The sequence below is a fragment of the Alosa sapidissima genome, chromosome 19, assembly GCF_018492685.1.
Source record: "Alosa sapidissima isolate fAloSap1 chromosome 19, fAloSap1.pri, whole genome shotgun sequence".
Taxonomy (NCBI): Eukaryota; Metazoa; Chordata; class Actinopteri; order Clupeiformes; family Clupeidae; genus Alosa; species Alosa sapidissima.
Window position 1 is genome coordinate 3455011 of NC_055975.1, and position 22770 is coordinate 3477780.

Consider the following 22770-nt stretch of genomic DNA (forward strand, 5'->3'; position numbering starts at 1 on the left):
ATTTCGCTTTGGGATTTCTTTCACCAGTGGATAAACTAGCTTTAAGTGATCTTGTTTGGACTGTTGGTGCCATATTTCCCCAACCAATCCACCTGTGTTTTTGGTCATTTTCCTTTTGTGAAGATATATTTAAAGGATGTATGTAAAAGGGATTTACCAAATAAATATATAATTAAACCTAATGTTACATATTTTTAAAACATATTTCAAACTGTCAAATAACTCAATTAAAGGATGGACACATTTGATCTATATTTATTGAATGTATCATGTTCATGTGCAATGGTCTTCTGATCCAAAGACAATTTCTTGCTAAAATTCCTGGATATACACTGCACAAGATAACTGTTAAGAAACATTAAGGTGTGTGTGCCTTCAAGTCATGTTATGTTTTTGTAAGCACATGTAAAAGCTCTTTATGTGATGTAACTGAAGACAACGTGTACCACAAGCAAGTACAGCATTAAGACACTGCTAACTCCCCCTCTCTTTCTGTAGTCAGTCACTGTCTACACATATTAGTAGTTGAAGTCTAACTTTCGTGGCGTCATGAACTGTTTGACCATGTCCTCTGTGACCTGCTTGCGTTTCTCTTGATGTTCTGCAATTATTGGTTGGAGGGTTTCAATCAGCATTTTCTTCAGTTCTCCTGTCAACAAGGCACCACTGGAATAATCCTAGAAAAAGTAAACAAATGAATCACAGAGTGTCAGCAACACATTCCAAGAGACCAAAATAATATTGTGGGCTGTCCTTTTCAAAAGAGATTGATCCAAGACAAAACCAGTGACATTTCTGTCACTGATTCAGTAACTGTTTACCTTGCTGCCAGCTACAAAAGCAAACAAAAAAAGCCCATCACGGATTGTGTGAGAAGCCTCCATATAAGGCTGGAGTTCATTTGTTTATGTGTTTGGCAGACGCTTTTGTCTAATGCGACCAACAGAATATAAACACTACATTATTGGTTAAAAATAGTTTAAATAAAGTCAAAAAGCCTACATTAAGCATAATAATAGAACAAAATAATAATAACAATATGAAATATCAACAATGAAAATCACGAGTTTTCAAATGAACAAAAAACATAAACATATAAACCACAACTCTGTAAGAGAAATTATTTAAAGTGTAAGTTCAGTGTAAATTCACCCATAGCCCTGTTGTTCAAGCTCATCACATGCAGCCCATAGGAAAAAGAATGAGATAGTTTGGGACAACATAGGCCAAGTTATGGACAGGCAGCTTAAAGCAGACCCATGGGCCAAGTTATGGACAGGCAGCTTAAAGCAGTGTTTTTCAACCACTGTGCCGGGGCACACTAGTGTGTCGTGAGAGATCATCAGGTGTGCCGCAGAAAATTACCCAAATGTCACTCACTGGTCCAGAAAAGCAACTGTTGCATCAAAGAATTTATAACCACATGCTCTTATTGATTGTATGATTGCACTATTTGTGGTATGCAGGCATTGTACAACGGGGGCCCCATATCCAGTATTCACAGAATCACATATCCAGTTCATAACAACAATTAAATTAGATATAGTCACCTACAAATGAAACAGAGGGCGCTTGTTTTATTGAGTAGGTCTTGCATAGAAGCCATAATAAGGCCATATCTGTGTATTATTTGAAATTTTAGGCTATGGTATGTTTATTTTTTCTTCACACAGGATGTTAGTGTGCCGTGGAACATTTTAAGTGTCAAAAGTGTGCCGTGGCACAAAAAAGGTTGAAAAACACTGGCTTAAAGCAGACCCATGGGGCAGTGGGGAGTTACTTTCAGTTTCAATATTTTGATGCCCCCATGGGTCTGCTTTAAGCTGCCTGTCCATAACTTGGCCTATGTTGTCCCAAATTGTCTCATTCTTTTTCCAATGGGCAGCATGTGGTGAGCTTATACAACAGGGCTATGGGTCAATTTACACTGAACTTACACTTTAAGTGCAAGGTGTCAGATGAGTGTTTAAACATTTCTTGAAAGTCCCAAAGCCATCACTAGAACAAAGAGCATTAGGTAAATCATTCCATCAACGAAAAAAAAGAGTCTTCACTGTGTCTTAGTGTAAGCCGACATGGCAGACGCTCATCAGAGGACTGTGATGAACGCGAGGGGATGTAGGGCTGGACCATGATATTGAAATAACAAGGCGCAGATCCAGTAAGGAACTCATAGGAATCAGGCTTCCAAGAATGCCAAGAAAAGATCTAGAAGAGTATGTGAACTAGCTGAATCACACAACTTCCTCCCCTCTATAGTTCTATTTTGAAGTACCTATTGAGTATTTAGTAACTATTTGCTATTTTGGAAGTTTAAAAAAAAAAAAAAAAAAGCTGTGTGGTGACACTCACCTGTCGTATTTTTTCAAGCTGTTTGTCGTCCTCCAGGAAAAATGTGAGATACATGAATGATACGTCCACCTCAGTGTTGCCACCGTACTTTCTGTGCTCCTCAATGGTGTCCTTGCCTCCAGAGAAAGCATACTTGTTCACCTGTGAGAGACATTGTGTTTTACTGGATTCATTGACCTTTTCAGATAATGTCTGGACAAGCAGGATCAAATCAGACAAGACTAAGTGCTCAAGTGAAAACAAAGTACATGTTCATCTTTGTTGGGTACCATGCACTCTTAACACTTAGGTACAGTTTGAACACCTCTGACATATCTGTGCACCCAGTATAAATAAATACCCAGCCCTTGGTCAAGTTCACAAGTGATGCATCTCAGATGCAGTTTGCACTCAGCAGTGGAAGCCCAGTGTTTCCCCTAGAAATTTTTCCAGCAGCAGTGCTGTTGATCATTAAATGGTGACTTCTGGTGGATTTTGTCGAAAGAAATTGACAGATTGAGTTACAAATTATGACATAACCATCAACACAAGCATTTACAAAGCATGATTATTCTAGTACTTGAACAGGATTATTCATGTTTTTCTTTCACCTTTTTCATTTACATTATTAGTAATTATTACTTACATTATTATTAGAAATTGAAATGAAACAAAATGAAATGGCACAACACACACAACAGAAAATTATTATTTACAATTAATTACAAAAAATAAAGCTTAATCACAGGCCACTGTACAAACTATTACTATTTAGAATGTAGAGTGCTGTGCATAAGTTAAGACATTTATTTATATAATAACATTTATTTATTTACCATACATGATACTTTCAAAAATAATCGATTTGTATTCCTCCTTTTAGTCAATTTTAGCATGGGTGTCTTAATTTTGCACAGCACTGTATAAACTATATAGACTTCCCTTTCATGTCATTACACTGTATTGGTGCTGTGCAGGTCAAATTGAGTGCCGTGACGGCCCGTGAGGCTTGCTTGATTCTCATGGTTTTAAGCTAACTTAGTAGTAGCGTTGTTGTGCATCGTGCATAAGGATGTGTGGATGAAATTGAATTATGTTTTCCATGTCATTTGGTAAAATAAATGATCAAAGCCTAACAACTCGAAGAAAAACTATATTGGATTATAGGCGATAAGTGTCTTGTATCATTTCTATGATTTTTGTAAGCTCTACAGGAATTACAAACTATCTCCAGATGTAAATGGTTGTGTATCCTATTACTCAAATTCAATTACAGTTTTTTCTGATTGCTTAAGCACATTTTTTGTAACTACGGCTTTTTTTGCAAAACTCTACACACAAATAGGAAAACCTTTCACCCAATCAGCAAAACATTGTAGTTCTCTTGCAAAAGCTAACACACCTTGCTTAACTCTTCACACCTTCGTAAAAATTATGTTTTCGTATCAAACAGTAAAAACAAGCCATCACAATAATAAGCACACAATGTGGCAACTACACACTGATGGTCTGAATAAAAAAACACATCTGGCTTTTGCTTTCTCAGTCTACCTTGTGCACAATGTCAGTTTGAGGTCATACTTTTGTCATAGTTCTGTAAACATACAGGGATCCAAGCTTCAAGTATTGGTGTTTATTTACACACATCAAAACAAACACAAGTGTGTTCACAAGTCAAAACACAAAATAGCAATTTCACTGAGACAAAACGAATCAGTCTACATCGGGTCGTCTCTTTCAAAATTCCGTCTACATCACATGCAATGTCCTAGTCCAAGGCACCGGGAAATATATATTCTGGAATGACGTATCCAGGTCTGACATGACAATATCTCCACATGTAGACTGTTTTTTTTTGTCTGTAAAAGGGCTATTTCTTTCTCTTCTCACTCTTCCTGGCCCTCCATTGTACCCATTGTACATTACCTGTGGGTTATTTAGGCTGATTGCAAAGTGAACTAATTATCTAAAACAGTTTTCACATGAGAAAGTGTGCCAGAGAGTTGGCAAAATAGTGTAAATAATAGCCATACATGTGTATGATTTGCCAGGAGTGTGTTGATCATTTGGAAATTGAGTGTAAAGCAGTGAGTTGTGTTTACAGTTCTGCAAAAAGAGTGCTGTGCAGTGAATTGTGCCTATAGTTGTGCAAAGTGTGTGTTACAAAATTGCAAACTGAGTGCAAAGCAATGTTTGTGCTTTTAGTTTTGCGAACTCAGTGAGTGGTTTTGCTATAAATATTAATAGTTTTAGAAATTGTGCTATACGCATTCAGAAAAAACTGTAAACCCACCAATAGGCTAGACCTTAGTTTCACAGCCTAGCTACTGTATGTTAGCAACACAGGGCTTGAAAGCATTGACTGTATAACAAACAAAAACTAAACAATGCGTGGAATTTATCTGGGAATAGGCTACTGAAGGTAGGGGCGAGCTACCTCGCTGGCGTGTTTAATTTGGTTCCTTGGTTAACATAATGTAGGCTACGTTTTGTTTTGCACAAAATTGCATCTGTTAATAAACTTAAACACAAACAACGTGATCTCCTTTGGAATCCCTGACTGCGCCTTTAACTTTAGCCTACTATTATTTGTTGACATCAAACCTGAATGAACAGCAGCTGTTCCTTAAGTTCACTTTCGTTTTCTTTTTTTCTTTTTCAATTAGGCAACTTTTTTGCAGTGGCGCTTGAATTCCAGGAGCGGCGCTACGCCGCTGCTGAATACATTGTAGGGGAAACACTGGAAGCCCCATACCTTGTTTTTGATCTGCTTGGGGGTGTCTGTGAGGAAGATGGAGGAGGTGGCGTCGCTGGCGCTCATCTTGGTCTGTGCTCCCTGCAGGGCAGGGAAGAAGGTGGAGTGGAGCAGCGCTGGTTTGGGGTAGCCGATACGGGGAGCCACGTCTCTGGTCATCCTGAAGTAAGGATCCTGGAGAGAGAACGGGAGAAAGCCATTTAAGGGTTGTCAAAGCTTCACACTGCAAGCAGGACACAACAGAAGAAGGAATTTAAAAGGCACAGTTGGTTATAAAGCTGATTTAAGATGGATATCTATAGTTATGTATACAGATTTGTATTTGAAAGTAAACGGGAACTTTCTTTTAGAAAATACATTTAAAAAGCTCTGCTTATCTACAATAGTGCAAAAAATATATCAAAACATTCTAGCACAAGACAATATAGTACATTACAGAAAGTTGATGTGAAAGTACAAGGACTGTTTTCAGATGAAACAAAATGAAACTTTCTCAGTAGTTTTCGCCTTTATCTTGTGCAATAGAAAAACACTGCACCGAAACCTATTTCTAGGTCAACTATGTATGTGGTTGACACAATGTGTGGTGTACAACATGGTCAGACACTGAATGTGTTCTAGTGTACACATTTACCTTGAGAAAAACAATATTTTCAAAGAATGTGTTGTCAACCAGATACGTTACTGGGACACCACAGCAAGTGCATAACCATTGTGGGATCTTTCCTCTGTCAGTGGTTCATCAATACTCAGGTGTACAGATTCTATATACCGTACATGTTTAGTATGGTAAAGCATATATAGTATATAATTAAATAGTTGTAGTTTGGTCTTAAGAGCATGCACACTTGACCCAATCAGAGTAGCCAAACCCAAATGTCAGACTGGAGTGCTGGAATCCAAACTGAGCTGGTGGAGGTGTCATGGTGAGAAAGAGAGGGTGGTGATAACGCCAGACCTGATCAATGGCACAGGGGATGAGGCATGTCACATCCTTCCTGTCGTTGAAGATCTGGGGGAAAGAGTTGCTGAAGGAGGGTGCCGCCTGAATCGCTGGGAAGCTTATCTTGCCTGGGACATGTCAGGAAAAGTGTAGTTCAGACAAGGGTGGGCTCTTCAATATTTCACAGAATATGGATGTGACAATAGATAATGGTATAATGTATTACACATTGTTATATTTGTCTGTGTGTGTGTGATATCTATGTTAGTGTCATCGAAGAATATTTTACAGAACAACTTTGACATATAAAAATATGACATAAGAAAATATTCCATACATGAATCATAAACTAACCAATGCAGTCACTGTCAGTGAAACCAAAGATTCCCTTTACTTGGTTAAAGGTAACATGTTTCTGGATCTTCACCACATTTCTGTAGAAGGACGGACTGCTTCTGCAAAGTGACACAAGCATTGCCATGTAAGTCAAACACAATTTCTAAAATAATAGGACATCACAGTTTTTTGTAAAATGACAATGATTTTGGGAAGGCGTTACTGTTTCTGTGTTTTGCATTAGGGTTGGCTTTCAACAGCTGAAGCTTCAAAAGCAGAAGCTGTGACAAATGTGTGGAAATATAACCGAGTCATTACTATGGAGTAACTCATCCTGTCTTGAGGGTTTGAGCACCTCTTGGTGGCAATGCTTATTATTACATAATGATTCAATTTAGCTGGACAGCAGTTCATTGCAAAGCTGTTGCATATGTACAAGCAACCTCAAGCCTCATGGCCTTTAAATACAAAATCAACATATATAACCTGTGGGTAGCCTAGAAATCTAGACGCACCCTAGCCAGGCTAACCTGTGGGTTGAATTGTATTAAGATTCACATACCGTATTTTCCGGACTATAAGTAGCACTTTTTTTCATAGTTTGGCTGCTCCTGCGACTTATAGTCAGGTGCGACTTATATATGAAAAAAAATATATAATTGAACATGTTTTTAAATGTTAATTTATATTAACTGACATGAACCCTACATGAAACATTACCGTCTCTACAGCCTTGAGAGAGCGCTCTCAAATGCACAAGTCGTGAAACACACGTGCATACTTAAATCCTCAAATTATGGCCGGGATTCTATTTAGCTGGGCCTCAGATTTGGACCAATAAAAGCCAGTATAATTTTTTCAATTTAACTCATAAAAGAGCTCTTCTTAATAATTTATATTGTTGGTTGGTTTAATATTGTTGCCAACAAAGTCATCATCCTAGACCATGAGTCTCCAACACTTTGCTCTCAAGCTACCAGTCGCACGCAGCCCCAGGTTAACCTACATTTAAACACAATTGTTGCTGCCAGGCATCAGCCTACGAATTTTATCAAAAAGTAAATCATGCATAATTCTTAGACCTCTTTGGCTATACGGAATAAGGTTTCCCTTGCAGCACAGCACATGTTCCATGAATGAATGAATGAATGAAAGCGGATGCCTTATCTCGCAATAAGCGGATGGACATCCAACACTCTTTCATACATGAAACTTAATAGTGAACCATTGCCATTGATAGCCTACCGGTATGCTGCTCCAAACGAAAAGTATAGGCCTATGTCTCACAGTAAAACGCAAGAAATAAAAGCCTAGCTGACTCAAATAGGCTACAAGCCATGATCCAAATAAAGGTGCTGTGCCCAGCCATAAATTCAGGATTCACGATAGTCTGTCCCCTAAACATTCCTCACCCGTTATCTAGACATGCATGAAAACATTTGAAAACAAAACTCACTGCCATGTAATATTTGATCGCTGTTTTGCTACTAATTATCTTTCACGTGAATACGCACAGAAAGTGAAAGTAGGCCTACTATGCGCTCCGTGTCTGTAGCTGTCTGTTCACGTCCGCAATCGATTATAACATTCCTCAAATGGAGAACACATCCATGTTCTCTCGCGTTATATTATAGGCAGTCATGCTTCTGTGTTTGCGGTTCCTGATCGCTAAACGTTTGTTTTCCTTTCCTGTCGATAGCGGTTGATGGAGAAGCACGTAATAGGCTATAATAATTTGACTTTAGCGGTGACAAATCCTGCCGAGAGAGAGAGGGAGCAAAGAGAGAGAGGCACCCGCACCCACAAAGTGGTCCTGCATGCGCGCGCGTGTGTGTCTCTGCATGGGGTTCAATTGAAGTCAGAGTTGGTCCGCATTCAGGCCGCTCCATTATTAGATTAATGTCAGACAGCGCTGTAAAATGTGTGGGAATTTCTCGCATTATGATGGCTAGCGTTGCGGGACTTTTATTAGTATGCTCAATACTTAGTAATAATTTATGCGCAATCCCGCGCTGGAATGTAGGCCCTGGATTTAAATGCGCATCTTTTTTCTCTCGCTCTCTCGGCGAGCATTTGTTCTGCTGCCAGCTTGTGCCAATAGCCTATATCGTCCAAAATGCTTGATTGCATTGCATTCTCCACATTTTTAGCTAAAATTTCATGTACCACATCAGCATTTTTGTTCAGTGAATCTTTTGTAAATTGCTTTACAATAGCGTCGGGCACTTGTCACTATTCACTCCTTAGTCTTCAACATTCCCTGTAGAATTCCAAATATTTTTGGCCTCAATGTGTCCAGTTACATAGTCTGTCTGTTCTTAGTCTTGGATTTTGTGAAATAAATTTCTAAATAGGCTATCACCTGCTTGCTGCAGCTTCGGTCTGCACGTCCTTTTAAAACCGCATATTTTTCTCTCCCAAGCATTAAATCCACAAATACCACATGGTATTTTCTTTCAGTGAATCTTTTGCTTTGCAATTACCTTCCTGCCCTCCTCTTGGCTGCCTTCACTCCTTCGTCTTCATTAACATTAATCTTTTTGGCCTCAATAATCCAGTTACATAGTCTCTGTTTTTGGTTTTGGATTTTGTGAAATACATTTCTAAATAAATGCGACTTATATATGTTTTTTCCTGTTCATGATGCATTTTTTGACTAATGCGACTTATACTCAGGAGCGACTTATAGTCTGGAAAATACAGTATATATAGAGTTTCGGTCAAGAACTAGAGAGATAAGACTCTTTTTTTTTTTTTACATTTTCAGTAGGTGGTTCATCCCAGCTCACCAAACTCTATAGCCACTGGCTTGAGCAACTAGTGAGAATGGCAGGTTTGTATGTCCTTCACATCACCGTCATCATGATACATTTGAAGGTGATAGCAAAACTAATTATACATTACTAGCCTATAAAAGCATACATCAGAAAGGTGGATTTAAAAACATACCTCAGAAATAGCTACCTGTCAAACATAACTCTTGATTTAAATAACATTAAATAGCAACAAAATGTATTCCACATTCCTTTCTGAAATGTAATGCCGTCGTTAGATTTACCCCATGTAATCTAGGTCAGAGAAGATGAACGTCTTATTGACGTCAAATCCACAGGCAATGATGTCTTTGGCGTTCTCCACAGCAAAGTGGTGGCAATCCTCAAGTGTCAGGTCTTTCCAGAGGTACTTCTCATCATCAGTCATCTGGATGACCAGCGGGATGTCAAAAACATCCTGCAACCACCTGTACAACAGTCCCATACTGATTACATGGCATCACATTCAAACACTCACACATACTGTTAGGTCAATATGTATTTGGACAGACACACCATTGTTGTTGTAATTTTGCCTCTGTACAATTTTGCCTCTGTAAGCAATTTTCTTCCTGCCTACATTTCTGCTGAGTCTACCCTTTCAGCACCTCGGTTATTTTGTTTCAGATCCATTGTGGTGGTGTACCAAGGCAAAACTATAAATATTGTGTCGATGTCCAAATACTTATGGACCCAACTGTAAATAAACACTTCCACAGTTCGTAAAAGGGATTTTAGTTTCTTGACAACACAAAAACAAGTAGAGTCTGAAGGAGTAGCTGCTCTTAAAGACCTCTGATGCTTTTTAGTCACAAGTCAAATGTTGAGGTGAGACAATATAGCTCAAGAAAATACAACACCACGTAGTGACAGAATAAGATCTTACTTTGTGAAAATGAAGGGGATTAGATGACCGACATGCATGGCTTCAGATGAAGGACCACGCCCCGTGTACAGGTAAAATGACTTCTTATTCTCGTATGCATCCAATACCTGATGCATGTCTCTGGAAGAGAAGCAGCCAACCTTATAAGGGACAGAGACAGACCCGCTTGGTATGTAAATTGAACAGCTTGTGACCAAACTCCAACCTGTGAGAAAAGAAGATTCCTCTGCGCAGAAAGTGATGTGCCCTCTGTCCTGACACTTTCTCTATTCTGTCCACAAGCTCCTGGTCAATCTTACTGCTGCCAAATCTCACTAAAAAACAAATGATTAAACACATCCTTCAACATTTAGTCTATGGCGAAAAGACAGAGATTAATTTTCAAATTAAGTTTTCAAAACATTGCAATGCTTTCATATGAACATTTACACCAAAATGACACTGAAGCATTCAAATATTCATAAATATCAAAAGCAGACACTGATTTTATCAATTAAATGACAATCACAGACAATTAAATGACAATCACAGACAGAGACAAAATGGGAAAGCAGTGTAGATCTGTCATTGTTTGTAGCTATTGTGTTGTCTTTGTTCCTGTTTGACGTCCTCAAACTACGGTATGTCTCTTGTCCTATTTGCTTTGTTGATATGATTAGTGACACGTATGTAGTGTGATGTCACATTTGTCCTTTATGTGCTACAGAACAGGAACCTGCTGTAAACCAGTCAGGCATGTTTCAACAGTAATAACATTGTTACGTTTTATCCTTTCCTATATAATAAATGAAATTAAATGAATTATGAAGTACAGACTGAAAAAAAACATAAGTCTACTGTTTCATTGAAAAATCATTCTGGGTACAATATCCTTACCAATGAGCTTGTCATAGTCCACTCCTTTGGCACTACTTGTGGACACAGACCAAGGGTTCACCAAATCATCTCCTTCATCAGACGCTGGTCCATTATCAGACGGAACCGTAGTGTCACTAGGTGGACAACCGGCTTTATAGTCCACACCCGTTAATTTCTTGTAATCAACTTTCAGTTTCAGTAGCAACTTCACAGCTGTCTCAATATCAGCCTGTACATGCAAGAGATTTTTCATTCATCCATTTCTATGCATTGAATAAATAATTCAGTAGTAACAGCTGTGTCAATATTAACATCTGATAATATCAATGTATTAATATCAACATCTGTACAACAGATATTTTATTCTTTGATGCAAGGCCGTAGCCATGGAGTGCATAGTGGGTGAAATTAGTTCCTACCATTCTATGTGATCATGTATTAATGCATTCAGAATAGCCTAAAGAGAGATGAGGAGATGAGGGAAGGGGGGCATGATGTACCATTTGGGCAGTGATAATGGCATGGGGTGAGTAAAGGAGCAAAAACTAACTTCTCTAATTAAAAAGTGCCATAGCTTAGTCTAGGGTGCAGTTGTTTTGGTTTGAATACTAACTTGAAAACTAACACTTGAAAACTAACACTAACTACAGGACACTAAGGGGAAAGAAGGATATGAGTAATTTATCAGAAATAATGACCAACACATCTGCTTTTTTGTATGTCATAATTCCAGTAGTGTTTTATCGGAAATGATCTGTAATCAGTTCTTCAGATTATCTCACCTTCGCCTCCACCTCACATCCGTCAGTTAATGAACAATTTAACATACAATTTTCCGGTTTGAACAGTGAGTGATGCTACTGTAGAATAACATTTTACATGTGTCCCCTTCAAAGTGTACCTGTATGACAGCCTTGCTTTGATGTTCTAAATATCTTATTCACTCACCTTGTCAGCCTTTTCTGTTTTAAGGGCTCGGATTGTGTCGCCATGGGCGGACAGCTTTTCATATAGTTCCAATGGGGTCAAACCTACTGACCCATCACCTTCACAGTCTGTCATCTTCAACGTAGTAAACAACTATTAGAATACAAACCAGAAATGGAGTAAGATAACGGTATTTATTTGGGGTTACATGCAGAACCTTCGCATTATCTTCCCACGAAAGTTTCACGTTTAACAATTAAGAACAGGTTTCTAAGGCTACCATCAAATGTAGACCAGGTTATCAACGCGGTAGGATTATTTGTCCCAAATTATTTTCGTCTACCTTCATAGGCTACATTGTGTTCTGTTGAAGAGGAGAACAGAAGTAGTAGAAATGACTGAGACCAGATGGGAAAGCAGTGTAGATCTGTCATTCCATATGTTGTGGTTTTCTAAGCTATAACTAATTTCTACCTTTACAAAGTTCAAGGCTTGTAAAATTAATTTTGTTCAATCTATGAATAAAATACCCTGATAGCGGTTGGGAACATGAGGAAAGAAATCATATCACATACCTCGGGTGATCTTACTCTCTTCAACTTGCATCAGCCCTCGCATGAAACAACCAGCCAAAAATGTTGCACCAGCTGGTTGAGTAGGTACATCATCTAAAAATCCCTAGTGCAACACTTACAGCGTCATTTGGTTCCGCTACGCAATTTCAGTCGGAAACATTTCGGCTTTTATTCATATATTCTTAACAAAGCGTAAAACGTAAATACATATCAGAATTAATATTTATTTCATCACCACTATCAAAACCTGGTATGCTGACATACAGTATAGATATTTGGCTTATTCGTCTTCGTGCAGCACTGCGCAGATCACGTCACGTTCAGTCAGATCAGTGCAGCGCTGCATGAAGTCGAATGGGCCTATTTTAAACCCGGACATACAGGCACATGAATTCAAATGGAAGTGGAATGGTTTTAACAGAGAACTCAGAGACTGGGGTTAGTGGTTAAAACAGTGAAGTTTTCAACTTAAGACTACTGGTTTCTTTTACTGTAGGCTGTCCGATAGATGGTCATGGCGGAGGTTGAAGGCAGTCGTCTGCGTTGTGGCCTGTATTTTCGCCAAGATATCTAGCAATACGCTCTGGCTAATGCAATTAAATGTTGCAGTCTTTCTACCACTGTTGAAAAATAATGTGCCGTGGTTGTATACGCTATGAGGAAATTTCAGTGCATGAACAACAGCCAGGATGTGTGTGTTTTAGGCTTACATTTCATTATGTAGAAAGCAAGTGCTAGTTACTTGCTGTGGAGCATTTTGTTATGACGGTGATTTCTCCAGCAGGTGGCAGTGTTGTGATTGTTTGAGGAGGTAGACTTTGATAGACTCTACATTTCACACAGTAGTACACAAACACAACCAGACCATGGCCTCTTTGTCTCTAGTTGCGTATGAAGACTCGGGTTCAGATGAGGAATCTGCCACAAACAATGAGGGTGTCAGTTCCACTTTAAAATGTGACAGCGCAGTCGAGCAATTTCTTGGAAGACCTGGCAGCCCTGCAACTGGGGTTCCTAGGGATAGACAAAGTACCAATACAACTACCGTGGGACCCCTCTGGCAGTTTAAATCTTCTCCATGGGAACAACCACATTCAGTGGATTGCTGCAAGAAGGCGTTACAAATACCTCCTCATCCCTCACCAAAGAACTCTGCTTGTCCAAATCCAGTTAAGAGGCTGGCACCTTCCCCGGTGGGAGTAAGACCTTACATGCCAAAGAGACAGAGACTGGCCCCAACAGATGACGAGGTGATGATGCCAGGGCCAAGTGTCAGCAGTGGCCCTGTTGAGGTCACTGCCGCCGTCACCACCACCAGTCAGGCCTCTTGTGCCCAGATGCTCTCTGAGGTGTCTGACCGAGTGCGTCCTTTCTTGGGACAGAAAGTGGGCAGGATGGAGCTGCCTAGACGTGTCCTCTTGCAGCTCCAGGCTCACCAGGGGCCGGTCAACACGGTGCAGTGGTGCCCAGTGCCTCACACAAGCCATCTGCTCCTGTCTGCTTCAATGGACAGGACAGTCAAGGTAAGAAGTGTTTTTGCTGGCACTGAATGTGTGATCTCAGGAATGAAAGCTAGTTAGAGGATATGAACATTCAGCTTCAGAAAGTACTAGTAAGAATGACAGAAAAGGTACTTGCTTACTAGTAAAGCACTAGTAACTTATGTCACAAAATCCCCACTAATATATTTTAGCTATCTACATTGGCATAGAATTGCAAGTGTTTCTTCAAAGTTTCACATGCCCAAGGGCCTACATTTCAAGATGAATGTGATCATGGATGATAAACAAGAGCAGGCACTTGCTTTTTGCCGAGGCTCTTTGAGTCTGTGATAATGTCTTTGGGCCATCACGACTCCCCTAACCGAGCCTGAAACCCATTACTAGTGAAGCTATAGGGAGATCCCCTAATAACAAGAAACCATTTTGCATAATGCAAAACCCTCTTTGTTTAAAAAAAGAAAGAAAAAAAAAACAGCGCCGTGAATCTTGGAGAATCTATCTCAGGACTCAAGGGTCCTTCTTCCTGTGGAGCTGCAGCACCTCTGTCTCGACTCACCAGGAGGATTAGAGTCCACCCCTTTCCTTCGGAAAGGTTAAGTGACACAGGTGTGGAGCGACTAAACATTCTCATTCTGGGGGATATTATGTTTCCGAGCTGTCGGAGGCCTCCTGACAAGCACGGTATAATTAACAATTTAAATATTCATGAGGGGATTTGCCTCTCTCCGCGTAGGATTCGCACAAGGAGAGGCATGAGGCTGTGGCCAACAGCTGGTGATGAGCGACAGAGCAGGTGGTGGAGACTCATTCTGTAGATGCTACCACTTTACCTCTGTGCCATCCCAGCACTGAATGCCTGCCTGTCGCTGACTTGTTATACTGAAATATTTCAATTAATCCCCCCCGGGTTGTTGCTGGTCAGTGTAGGCTATGCACAAAATCAAGTCAGATGTGTCTTGTAAACACGCTATGATGACCATCAGAACACCTAAAGCAACACCAATACCTTAACTACGATGTTTATGACTACATACACATGATGGTGTAAGATTAGTTTTTTGGAAGTCGCCCTTCTCATCCCTATAATTGCCTCTAGTGTTCCATGGCCGACTGGTGTTCCATGAAGGCATTTCTGGCGGTCCCTGACATGCATTCAATAATGTACTTTCACTGGTTCTCTATACAGTGGTCCTCAGGTTGCTTCCTTGGTCAGAATTCCGTTCCCTAAGTCACGGTCAGTTTAAACCCATGACCTTTTGTGGTTCACAATTGTTAAAGAAGTAGCAGTTTAGTAATGCTTATAGAAGCAACCGTGTTTGTTGGTAATGTGAGGTAAACAGATTTGTTTAAAAAAAAGTCCTAGTCTTCTTAGAGCATATTTAAAAGTCTAAGTGTTGAGTACTTAGTGCCAAGTTGCGTTTTGTGTTTAGACATGATGGAAGTCTTGCCAAATTTTGCAGATCCTTCTTTTAGGCTCATTAAAATGTCACCTCCATAGTGGTATGTCTGCCATGCTAACTGGGTAATGGAGGATTTTGCGTAATGTTGCTGTATTACCTTTTGGAGGCGCTGTTTCACTGCGCACAGTAATCCAATAGAGACTTTGCCTTATTATTTGCATCTTTAACATGATGGCTAGGATATACTGCAGGAAGTACTGTATATCCTTTTACAAAATTGGTCAAACTCTTTGCATTGCGCTCTAGTGGTGAAATTATTCTAGTGAGTTTGGTGTATTTGGTCTTAGAAATAACCACTAGAATTCAACTTGAAAACCAATAAAGATGTTTGCATATAGCTATTGTCCCTGGAGGATATCTTCATTGTTGCCGTCAGTGAAGGCTACACAACATTAGACATGACCTTTCAGACTCGCGCTAACAAATGCCCAACACTGTATAGTACCATGATATTTATTAACAAACTGAAATATATGGACAAAAGCAAATGCCATCAAGTAGCCTATACAAGAACTGTAGAAGGTACCTCTTTCTACACACCAGACCATGAGCTTATACTATAATAATAATAATAATAATAATAATAATAATAATAAGCTTTATTTGTATAGCACCTTTCATACACGGAATGCAGCTCAAAGTGCTTTACATTTGAAGCATGTAACACAATAATAGTCAGTCAGTCATTATCAATCACTTTTCTTCATTGCTGGGGCCGTTTATGATCCACTCAGCAACATATCAAAAATATAGAAAATAACCAGTCATAAGACTGGCAGCCTTAACCCTTTACCCCCCATAAGCACGCCATATGGCAACTGTGGCAAGGAAACAATCTGAAAAAGTAAGATGAGTTAACTAAAAGCTTTCCTGTACAGGTATGTTTTCAGATCTTTTTTAAAAATATTTACTGAACTCGCCTGCTTGATGTACAGAGGCAGGGTGTTCCATAGTTTTGGGGCATAATGGATAAAAGCAGCTTCTCCACTTTGCTTGTTGCTTTGGGTACGATTAAAAGATTGAATGATCTAAGTTTCCTTTGTGGTTGATAATATATTAAAAGCTCAGAGATATATGAAGGTGCTATGCCATTCAAAGCTTTGTAAGTAATTAACATAACCTTAAAATCAAATAGGGAGCCAGTGCAGTTCAGCCAACACAGGGGTGATGTGTTCTCTATACTATATGATACCATTAGTTTGGATCATGATTCCAATCACAATTCACAGGTCACTCAGTGTATGAAAAATCAGTTACCCAATTAGCACGTCAATTTATATGATTGATTCACGACAAATCAAAATTATGCTGAAAAAAAATCCGATTTTTATTTTAATGATTCGCAGTGCTCTTTATGGACCAATTGATTTTGTAGTTTACCACTTTTCCTACGCCTCCTACTGCAAGATGCCCTTGTTTATGGGATTCATCTGTGCACTGCATAAAATGTTAAAAAATAAAAATTTCTCTCTTGCTTTTCCTATCTTATTTTCTTAAAATGTCATCCTTACAGTTTACCATTATTGGTTTTGTTGTCATCATTTCAGATATTTCTCTCTCTACGTTTCTTCTTTGCATTATGTTTTACAACTTTTCTGCCTGTTGTGACTTAGTGACTTAGTGATGTCAATCCTCTCCATCCAATGGCAGAATGAGAGATCTGTCATATTCTATGATGCCGTTTCATGCTCAGCTCAGCACTCTTAAATAATGAAACACAGGCTGGTGAAGAGGGCCCACTGATCTTCAAAGGCCCCCACTCCCACGTCCCGGCCAGCCGGGTAGAGAGGCAGAGAGACGGGGCCAAGAGGGTCTAGCCCTCCATTCCTCCAGACCACCCACTCAAATTCAGACCATGCCCCAGAGAGGCCACTCTACCCCTGGGGCCTCAGCCCCATTCACCCGCTCACATACCCTTATCTATCCACACCCGTGGCACTGGGTGAGATCTGCCCAAAGGGAGCTGTCAGGTGTTGGAGTCCTTGCTCTGGACCTAAGAGCTCACCAAACACTCCAAATGTCTGCTTATCACTGACGTCACAGCCTTCTTTTAACATATTTACTATTAATCCCCAGGTGGGGAAATTCAAGTGTTAGCAGCAGAGAGACGGATCAAGAAAGTATAGATAAATAAAAAAAAGTAACCAATTCAAAATACATTGTTGTTAATAAGTAATTGATTTAAGTGTCTAAAAGTATGTAGATGGTATAATGTAACATGTAAAGTGCCTCAGTTGGCCTCAGGTATAGCCTGATGGCTATCAGCACAAAATAGCACCTGGATCGCTTTGTTTTGCACATCAGGGAGATGAGCCTGTGGATGAAGGAGCTCTACATCTGCCACTGCTTATCACAGAGACATAAAGGAGAAGTCCATGATTCTAGTGGAAGTTATGAATCATCAGTCAAGAGCCGATCAAGTAGCACCCTTCCCCTCTGTGGTTCTGAAATAACAGGTTGATTGTTTCACTGCTCCGTCTGAAGTGATATGTGAATTTCATTTACACCGCCAAAATATACTAACACACAGCGGACATCTAAAGGACTGTGAGGAGTGAATTGGATTAGGATACCAGACTCTGCCATTGAAATCATTTGCCCATAGAAAACATTTTTACAAAGTTGATTTTAAAATGTGTGTAGGGAAATCTCCCAAGCCCAAAATATATTGTTGATGGAGTTCTTGGGTCCATGATTATGGGCCCTATTTGGAATGATGGGCCACGTACAAATCCTTTAGTCTAGTCAAAATAATAACGAGGAAAAATCAATCTGCTAATTTAACATCATGGACAAGACCTTAACACCAAACATGATAGAGCCAGCCAATGCTCCCACATGGCATGCTTGTTCTTGATAGACTTTGTGCTTTGTCCGCCGTTGAAATGTCCAATTATGTCACGTCACGTAAGCCATTGATTTTGGATGCTACAAACGCATGAAAAGAGTAAAGTTGTGCTATGATTAATGATGCTTGTGCTGGAGGATTAAATGTAATTCAGTGTCAGAATGTATTGGCAAGTACTACATCAGTGCACATTGCACACCACCTTTCATTTGGATTTGTTGTAATGCATGGTTACTAGGATACCAAAAAGTTTTCACAGTCCATTCTATGTCATTGAGAAGTTTTCAGATTTTTTTTCAGTTATAGCTTAGTCAAAACAAATCAATAGACATAATGGTATGTTGAAGAATCACAATATAATACTCTAGATAAATAGATAGATAGATAGATAGTAGATACTTTATTGATCCCCAAGGGGAAATTCAAGATTCTATATTGATATTATCAAAAAAACATGACTTTAATTGTGACCTAATAAACAGAAGACGTGTGCAGGGTCATGCTTCCAATGTTCAATTAGATGTGTGTGTGTGTGTGTGTGTGACAAGCAGAGTAGCCTATACATGCATCTATAGACCTTTTCAATCTGTTCCTAGAGGGTGTCCAGTTGAAATGTTCAAAACCAACACAGATACTTTGACTTTAGCGTAATTCTCTACAAAATGTCGACTTTAAAACATGTTTTTAAAAGTTTTGTTTGTCCTCAAGTTACCATTAGCTCAATGTTGTTGGTGCTGCGATGCGCCGGGCGTAAGACTGGGTTCTATATGTCCATGGAGATAGTGCAAATGCTGAGCAGTACGAAGTGATTCACCGTGTGATTGTGTCACAGTGTGAATTCACAAGTGTGCTGGGTCATGTCCCTAATGACAAATAGTTCAATTCAAATTAAACTCCAAACTGTGGGGAAAACACTCAGCCTCAGCTTTGTGAATAGTCCAACGCCTCCACAGAGGTCGAAGACCTCCCCAGGCATCTCACAGCAGGTCTTCACACTAGGATAGCTTCTAATGCTACGCTCATCAGCGCAAGCGCTAATACTTCCTCAGGGTCCAACTAGCACACAGACGATGACCCAGCGGACCTCTGGTCACCTGCTCCACTCCAGTTCTTGCTCCTCACTTCAGAGGGCGTCTGGCATTTGGCTCCGAGCCTTCGTAGGCGGCAGGAAACGGGGGCCAGGGCACGTCCAGAGCGTAGAGTTCCGCCACAAAAAGGGCCCCACTGCTTGTTGCTGAAGCCGTTGCCAGGTGATCTCTTCTCCGTGGGCGTTGAGTGGGAGGTGTGGGGGTTGGTCACGCCACGGTTCTCGGCACTGTGCTGATCTACCATTCATTCTCACCGTGAAATAGGATGCTGCAGATGGATTTGAAAGACATGAATGGCTTGGTGGGTTTTTTTGAAACCACTGAAGGCTTTTTTGAGTAATTTTGTTTCAAACAGTTGTTGAAATTATTCATTGTCAGACCATGAAATCTGAACCATATTTTGTGATCAAGGTCTCCACAGTCATGAAAAATCTGGAAAAGTCATGGAATTGTAAAATCCCATTTTCCAGGCCTGGAAAAGTCATGGATTTCAGTAAATTCATTGAATGTTTGGGAAAAAGTCATGAAATTTCATTCAGTCATACCAGGGACGTAGGTAGGAGATGGCGTACATGCCATGGAATTCAATCACTTTCTTGATGGAAATGGAATAGTGGGGGAGAAAACAGAGAAAGCTATTTGTCCCAATATTGTTGTTTAAGTCACATGCTGTAATTAGCCCCCAAAAACATGTTAGCTAGTGACAAATGGTCAGAAAGGGCTTTAGTTTTTGAGATACCCCTACCGGAGGTAGAACTAAACCCAACAATGTTTTTCCTCATCTCTAAGGTCTCCCATATATGAAATGGATTCTTGGCTAAAAATATTTTACTGCTAAGATTGTTAAATTAACAGATATTGTTATACACCCCAAAACCAAAAAAGGACTAAAATATAGCCTGTCCGTATTGGAGTTAAGGCATATAAATTAGTGCAGATCAATCACACAAGCTCTGAGAGCTTTGAAACTTGGCATGTTTATAGTCAGGAAGTTGCTTTACCTACTAGAAAAGACTGGATGTAAATATCTTGATGTATGGAATGAATAGAGACATGTAAACATACACCTAAAGTAAGCGGACATGCAAAAAATGAATATCTATGCAGAATGTTTTCATTTACTTTGTAGCTGCTTTACCAGGGATTATCATAGAAATGGTGGGGTTGTTCTGAATCCAACAATACCAAATATGTAAATATAGTATGACAAGTTAGGGTGTTCTGTCACTCAATGTATGAGGTGTCCAAAATGAAACACTGGCAAAATACAGTCTCAAATCCACTGACATTATCAGTGGTGAGAAGAATGTTGACACATTCATTGTTACTGCAAGGTAAGTGCTGCTCTATATTTACACTTAATAATGATACATTTCATATGTCCCAGTATTAAACAATTCATATGAAACACAGATCCAATTGAATCAGGTTAACATTGGAATGGAACACCTTTATTAAAATATTTATATTCATTTGAATTTTGTTTTGGTCAAGTCATTACTGAATAATGGAAAATAATATTGTTAGCTTTTGTCTGTCCAGACCAACAGTGGACAGTACAGCCTACACTGCTTACTTCACCCCTAAGTAGCTAAACAGTTAGTTGTAGAAACTACTTTCCCTAGCTAAGAAAGTACTTAGCCCTCTGACCAATGTTGCATGTGTAATTCAACTTGATTTGCATTTCAATGAAAATTCTGAAATGTATATAATTTTTCCTTTTCACTAGTCTTTTGAATTATGGAGAATGTCTTACAGGCATTGGATCCAAAGCTTTGTATCATATGTGGGAAACATTTTGAAAAGGGCAAGAAAAAAGATCCCTATGTCCAAAACCCTACAGTAAAAGGCCTCCAACGCATACTTACCCTTGCTCAGCAGAAAGAGAGATGGTGATGTCCATAAAACTCTGGCTCCATATACAGATGATATTTCCTCCAAAATCAAAGTTTCATATCATGTAGAGTGAACTACTGCAGTAAGACAAAAATCAGTGAGCAGCAGCAAGTTGCAAAATGCTGAGTGAGAGCACATCTGCACCAAGAAGGCTGGGTAGGGCTGATATAACATCATTTCAAATACTGAGAGATTGTTTCATTTGTGGAAAGGCCAGCTCTAGATCAGAACCTCTGACAGCAATTCGACTGGTACAGGGGAAATATAAATTATAGGCCAAGTATACTTGCGTATACAAGGAATTTGGTCTTTGCATTTATCCCATCCGTGAATTAGTGAACACACAGAGCACACAGTGAACACAATGAGGTGAAGCACACTAACCTGGAGCAGTGAGCTGCCTTATTACAGCGGTGCTCGGGGAGCAGTGAGGGGTTAGGTGCCTTGCTCAAGGCCACCGTGCATGTGGGCATGGGAGAGCAGTGAGGGGTTAGGTGCCTTGCTCAAGGGCACTGTGGATGTGGGCATGGGAGAGCAGTGCTCAACCACTTCCCCTGCCTTTTTTCCCTTCTGGGTCGGGGATCGAAACGGTAACTCTTCGGTTAGCCCGAACCCCTAACCAGTAGGCCACGGCTGTCCCCAGTACCAGAGACAAGGTCCTTCGGGCAGCTTCTGAATGTACATTCAAATTCTTTCATGCCCAGATCACTTTGCATATGATGGCAAATACCATAAAATGACTTGTTTCCAATGCAGCAAGTATGTACCCAACATCCTGTATGACTTTGTGAACTGGTGTGTTGATTAACATGCCCACAGAAATTACCAAACATGTGATGACGACCCAGCTTCAAAGGAGAATCTGTGTGTTATCACAATTTGTCATAATCTCATTGAACAGAGCCGTCACATCCATACGCCAATCACACTGGGACTTCCCATTTTGATACATCATGAGTTTGGTAGTAAGACAGTTATCAATGAGCTCAGTGCAATGGGACACTGTGTTTCCTATACAGATGTTAGGCACTTCTCACATCTTTTGCAGCAGACCAGATATCAAGGACAGAGAGTGGTGTCTACATCCCAACTGGCCCCACTGGAGTTGCTGAACATGGAATTCGTGATGCAGCCATCAGCAACTTTGACCAAAATGAAGACACCCTGGATGTGAAGCGTAAAAGAATGGACAAAATGTACCTGTATACAAGTTTATCTCCATCCATTCATATCAATCGTGTTTAAGGTGTTGAGGGACCTCTGAACCTGAGGGAACCTGTGCTAGGCATTTATCTGCTGTGGAGACTTCGCCTCTTCGGAACACAACAGACATCATAGTTGTACACTTCCCATCCAGGGTGTCTTCATTTTGGTAAAAGTTGTCCATGGCTGCATCAACAATTCCATGTTCAGCAACTCAAGTAAGAACAGTTGGGATGTAGACACCACTGTCCTTAATCTATATTTCTTGTGTTGACACACCTTCATGCTCAGCAATGGTCTTTAGTATGTTCTCAGTCAGTCAAAGAGTTGAAAGTCCTCACTTTCCTAC

General features: G+C 39.9%; 2 protein-coding genes across 9 annotated transcripts in view; one reads left to right on the forward strand and one right to left on the reverse strand.

Moving 5' to 3' along the window:
- Window positions 1-239: 239 nt before the first annotated feature.
- LOC121692920 (tryptophan--tRNA ligase, cytoplasmic) lies at window positions 240-12520 on the reverse strand. The gene is made up of 11 exons (XM_042071966.1): window positions 12425-12520; window positions 11871-12002; window positions 10941-11151; window positions 10270-10378; window positions 10065-10184; window positions 9424-9606; window positions 6384-6484; window positions 6045-6157; window positions 5087-5260; window positions 2353-2493; window positions 240-677 (listed from the first exon to the last, which is right to left on the reverse strand). The coding sequence occupies exons 2-11, from the start codon at window positions 11982-11984 to the stop codon at window positions 519-521; spliced, it is 1425 nt and encodes a 474-aa protein (XP_041927900.1). The 5' UTR covers window positions 11985-12002; window positions 12425-12520; the 3' UTR covers window positions 240-518.
- A 235-nt stretch (window positions 12521-12755) lies between these two features.
- wdr25 (WD repeat domain 25) overlaps window positions 12756-22770 on the forward strand; it is a 39067-nt gene continuing 29052 nt past the window's right edge. For all 8 annotated transcript variants that reach the window (XR_006025377.1, XR_006025379.1, XR_006025380.1 and 5 more), the window contains exon 1: window positions 12756-13947. Coding sequence is in view for 2 of the 8 variants with exons in the window: in XM_042071963.1 (XP_041927897.1) it covers window positions 13291-13947 (657 nt within the window). In the remaining 6 variants the exon portion in view is untranslated. The remainder of the gene's footprint in view (window positions 13948-22770) is intronic.

Coding starts and splice junctions, on each gene's coding strand:
- LOC121692920 (XM_042071966.1), bottom strand. CDS start 11,984: ATGACAGACTGTGAAGGTGATGGGTCAGTAGGTTTGACCCCATTGGAA. Junction 11,152..11,870: donor AAACAGAAAAGGCTGACAAG/GTGAGTGAATAA, acceptor TTGCATGTACAG/GCTGATATTGAGACAGCTGT. Junction 6,158..6,383: donor CACTGACAGTGACTGCATTG/GTTAGTTTATGA, acceptor GACATGTCCCAG/GCAAGATAAGCTTCCCAGCG.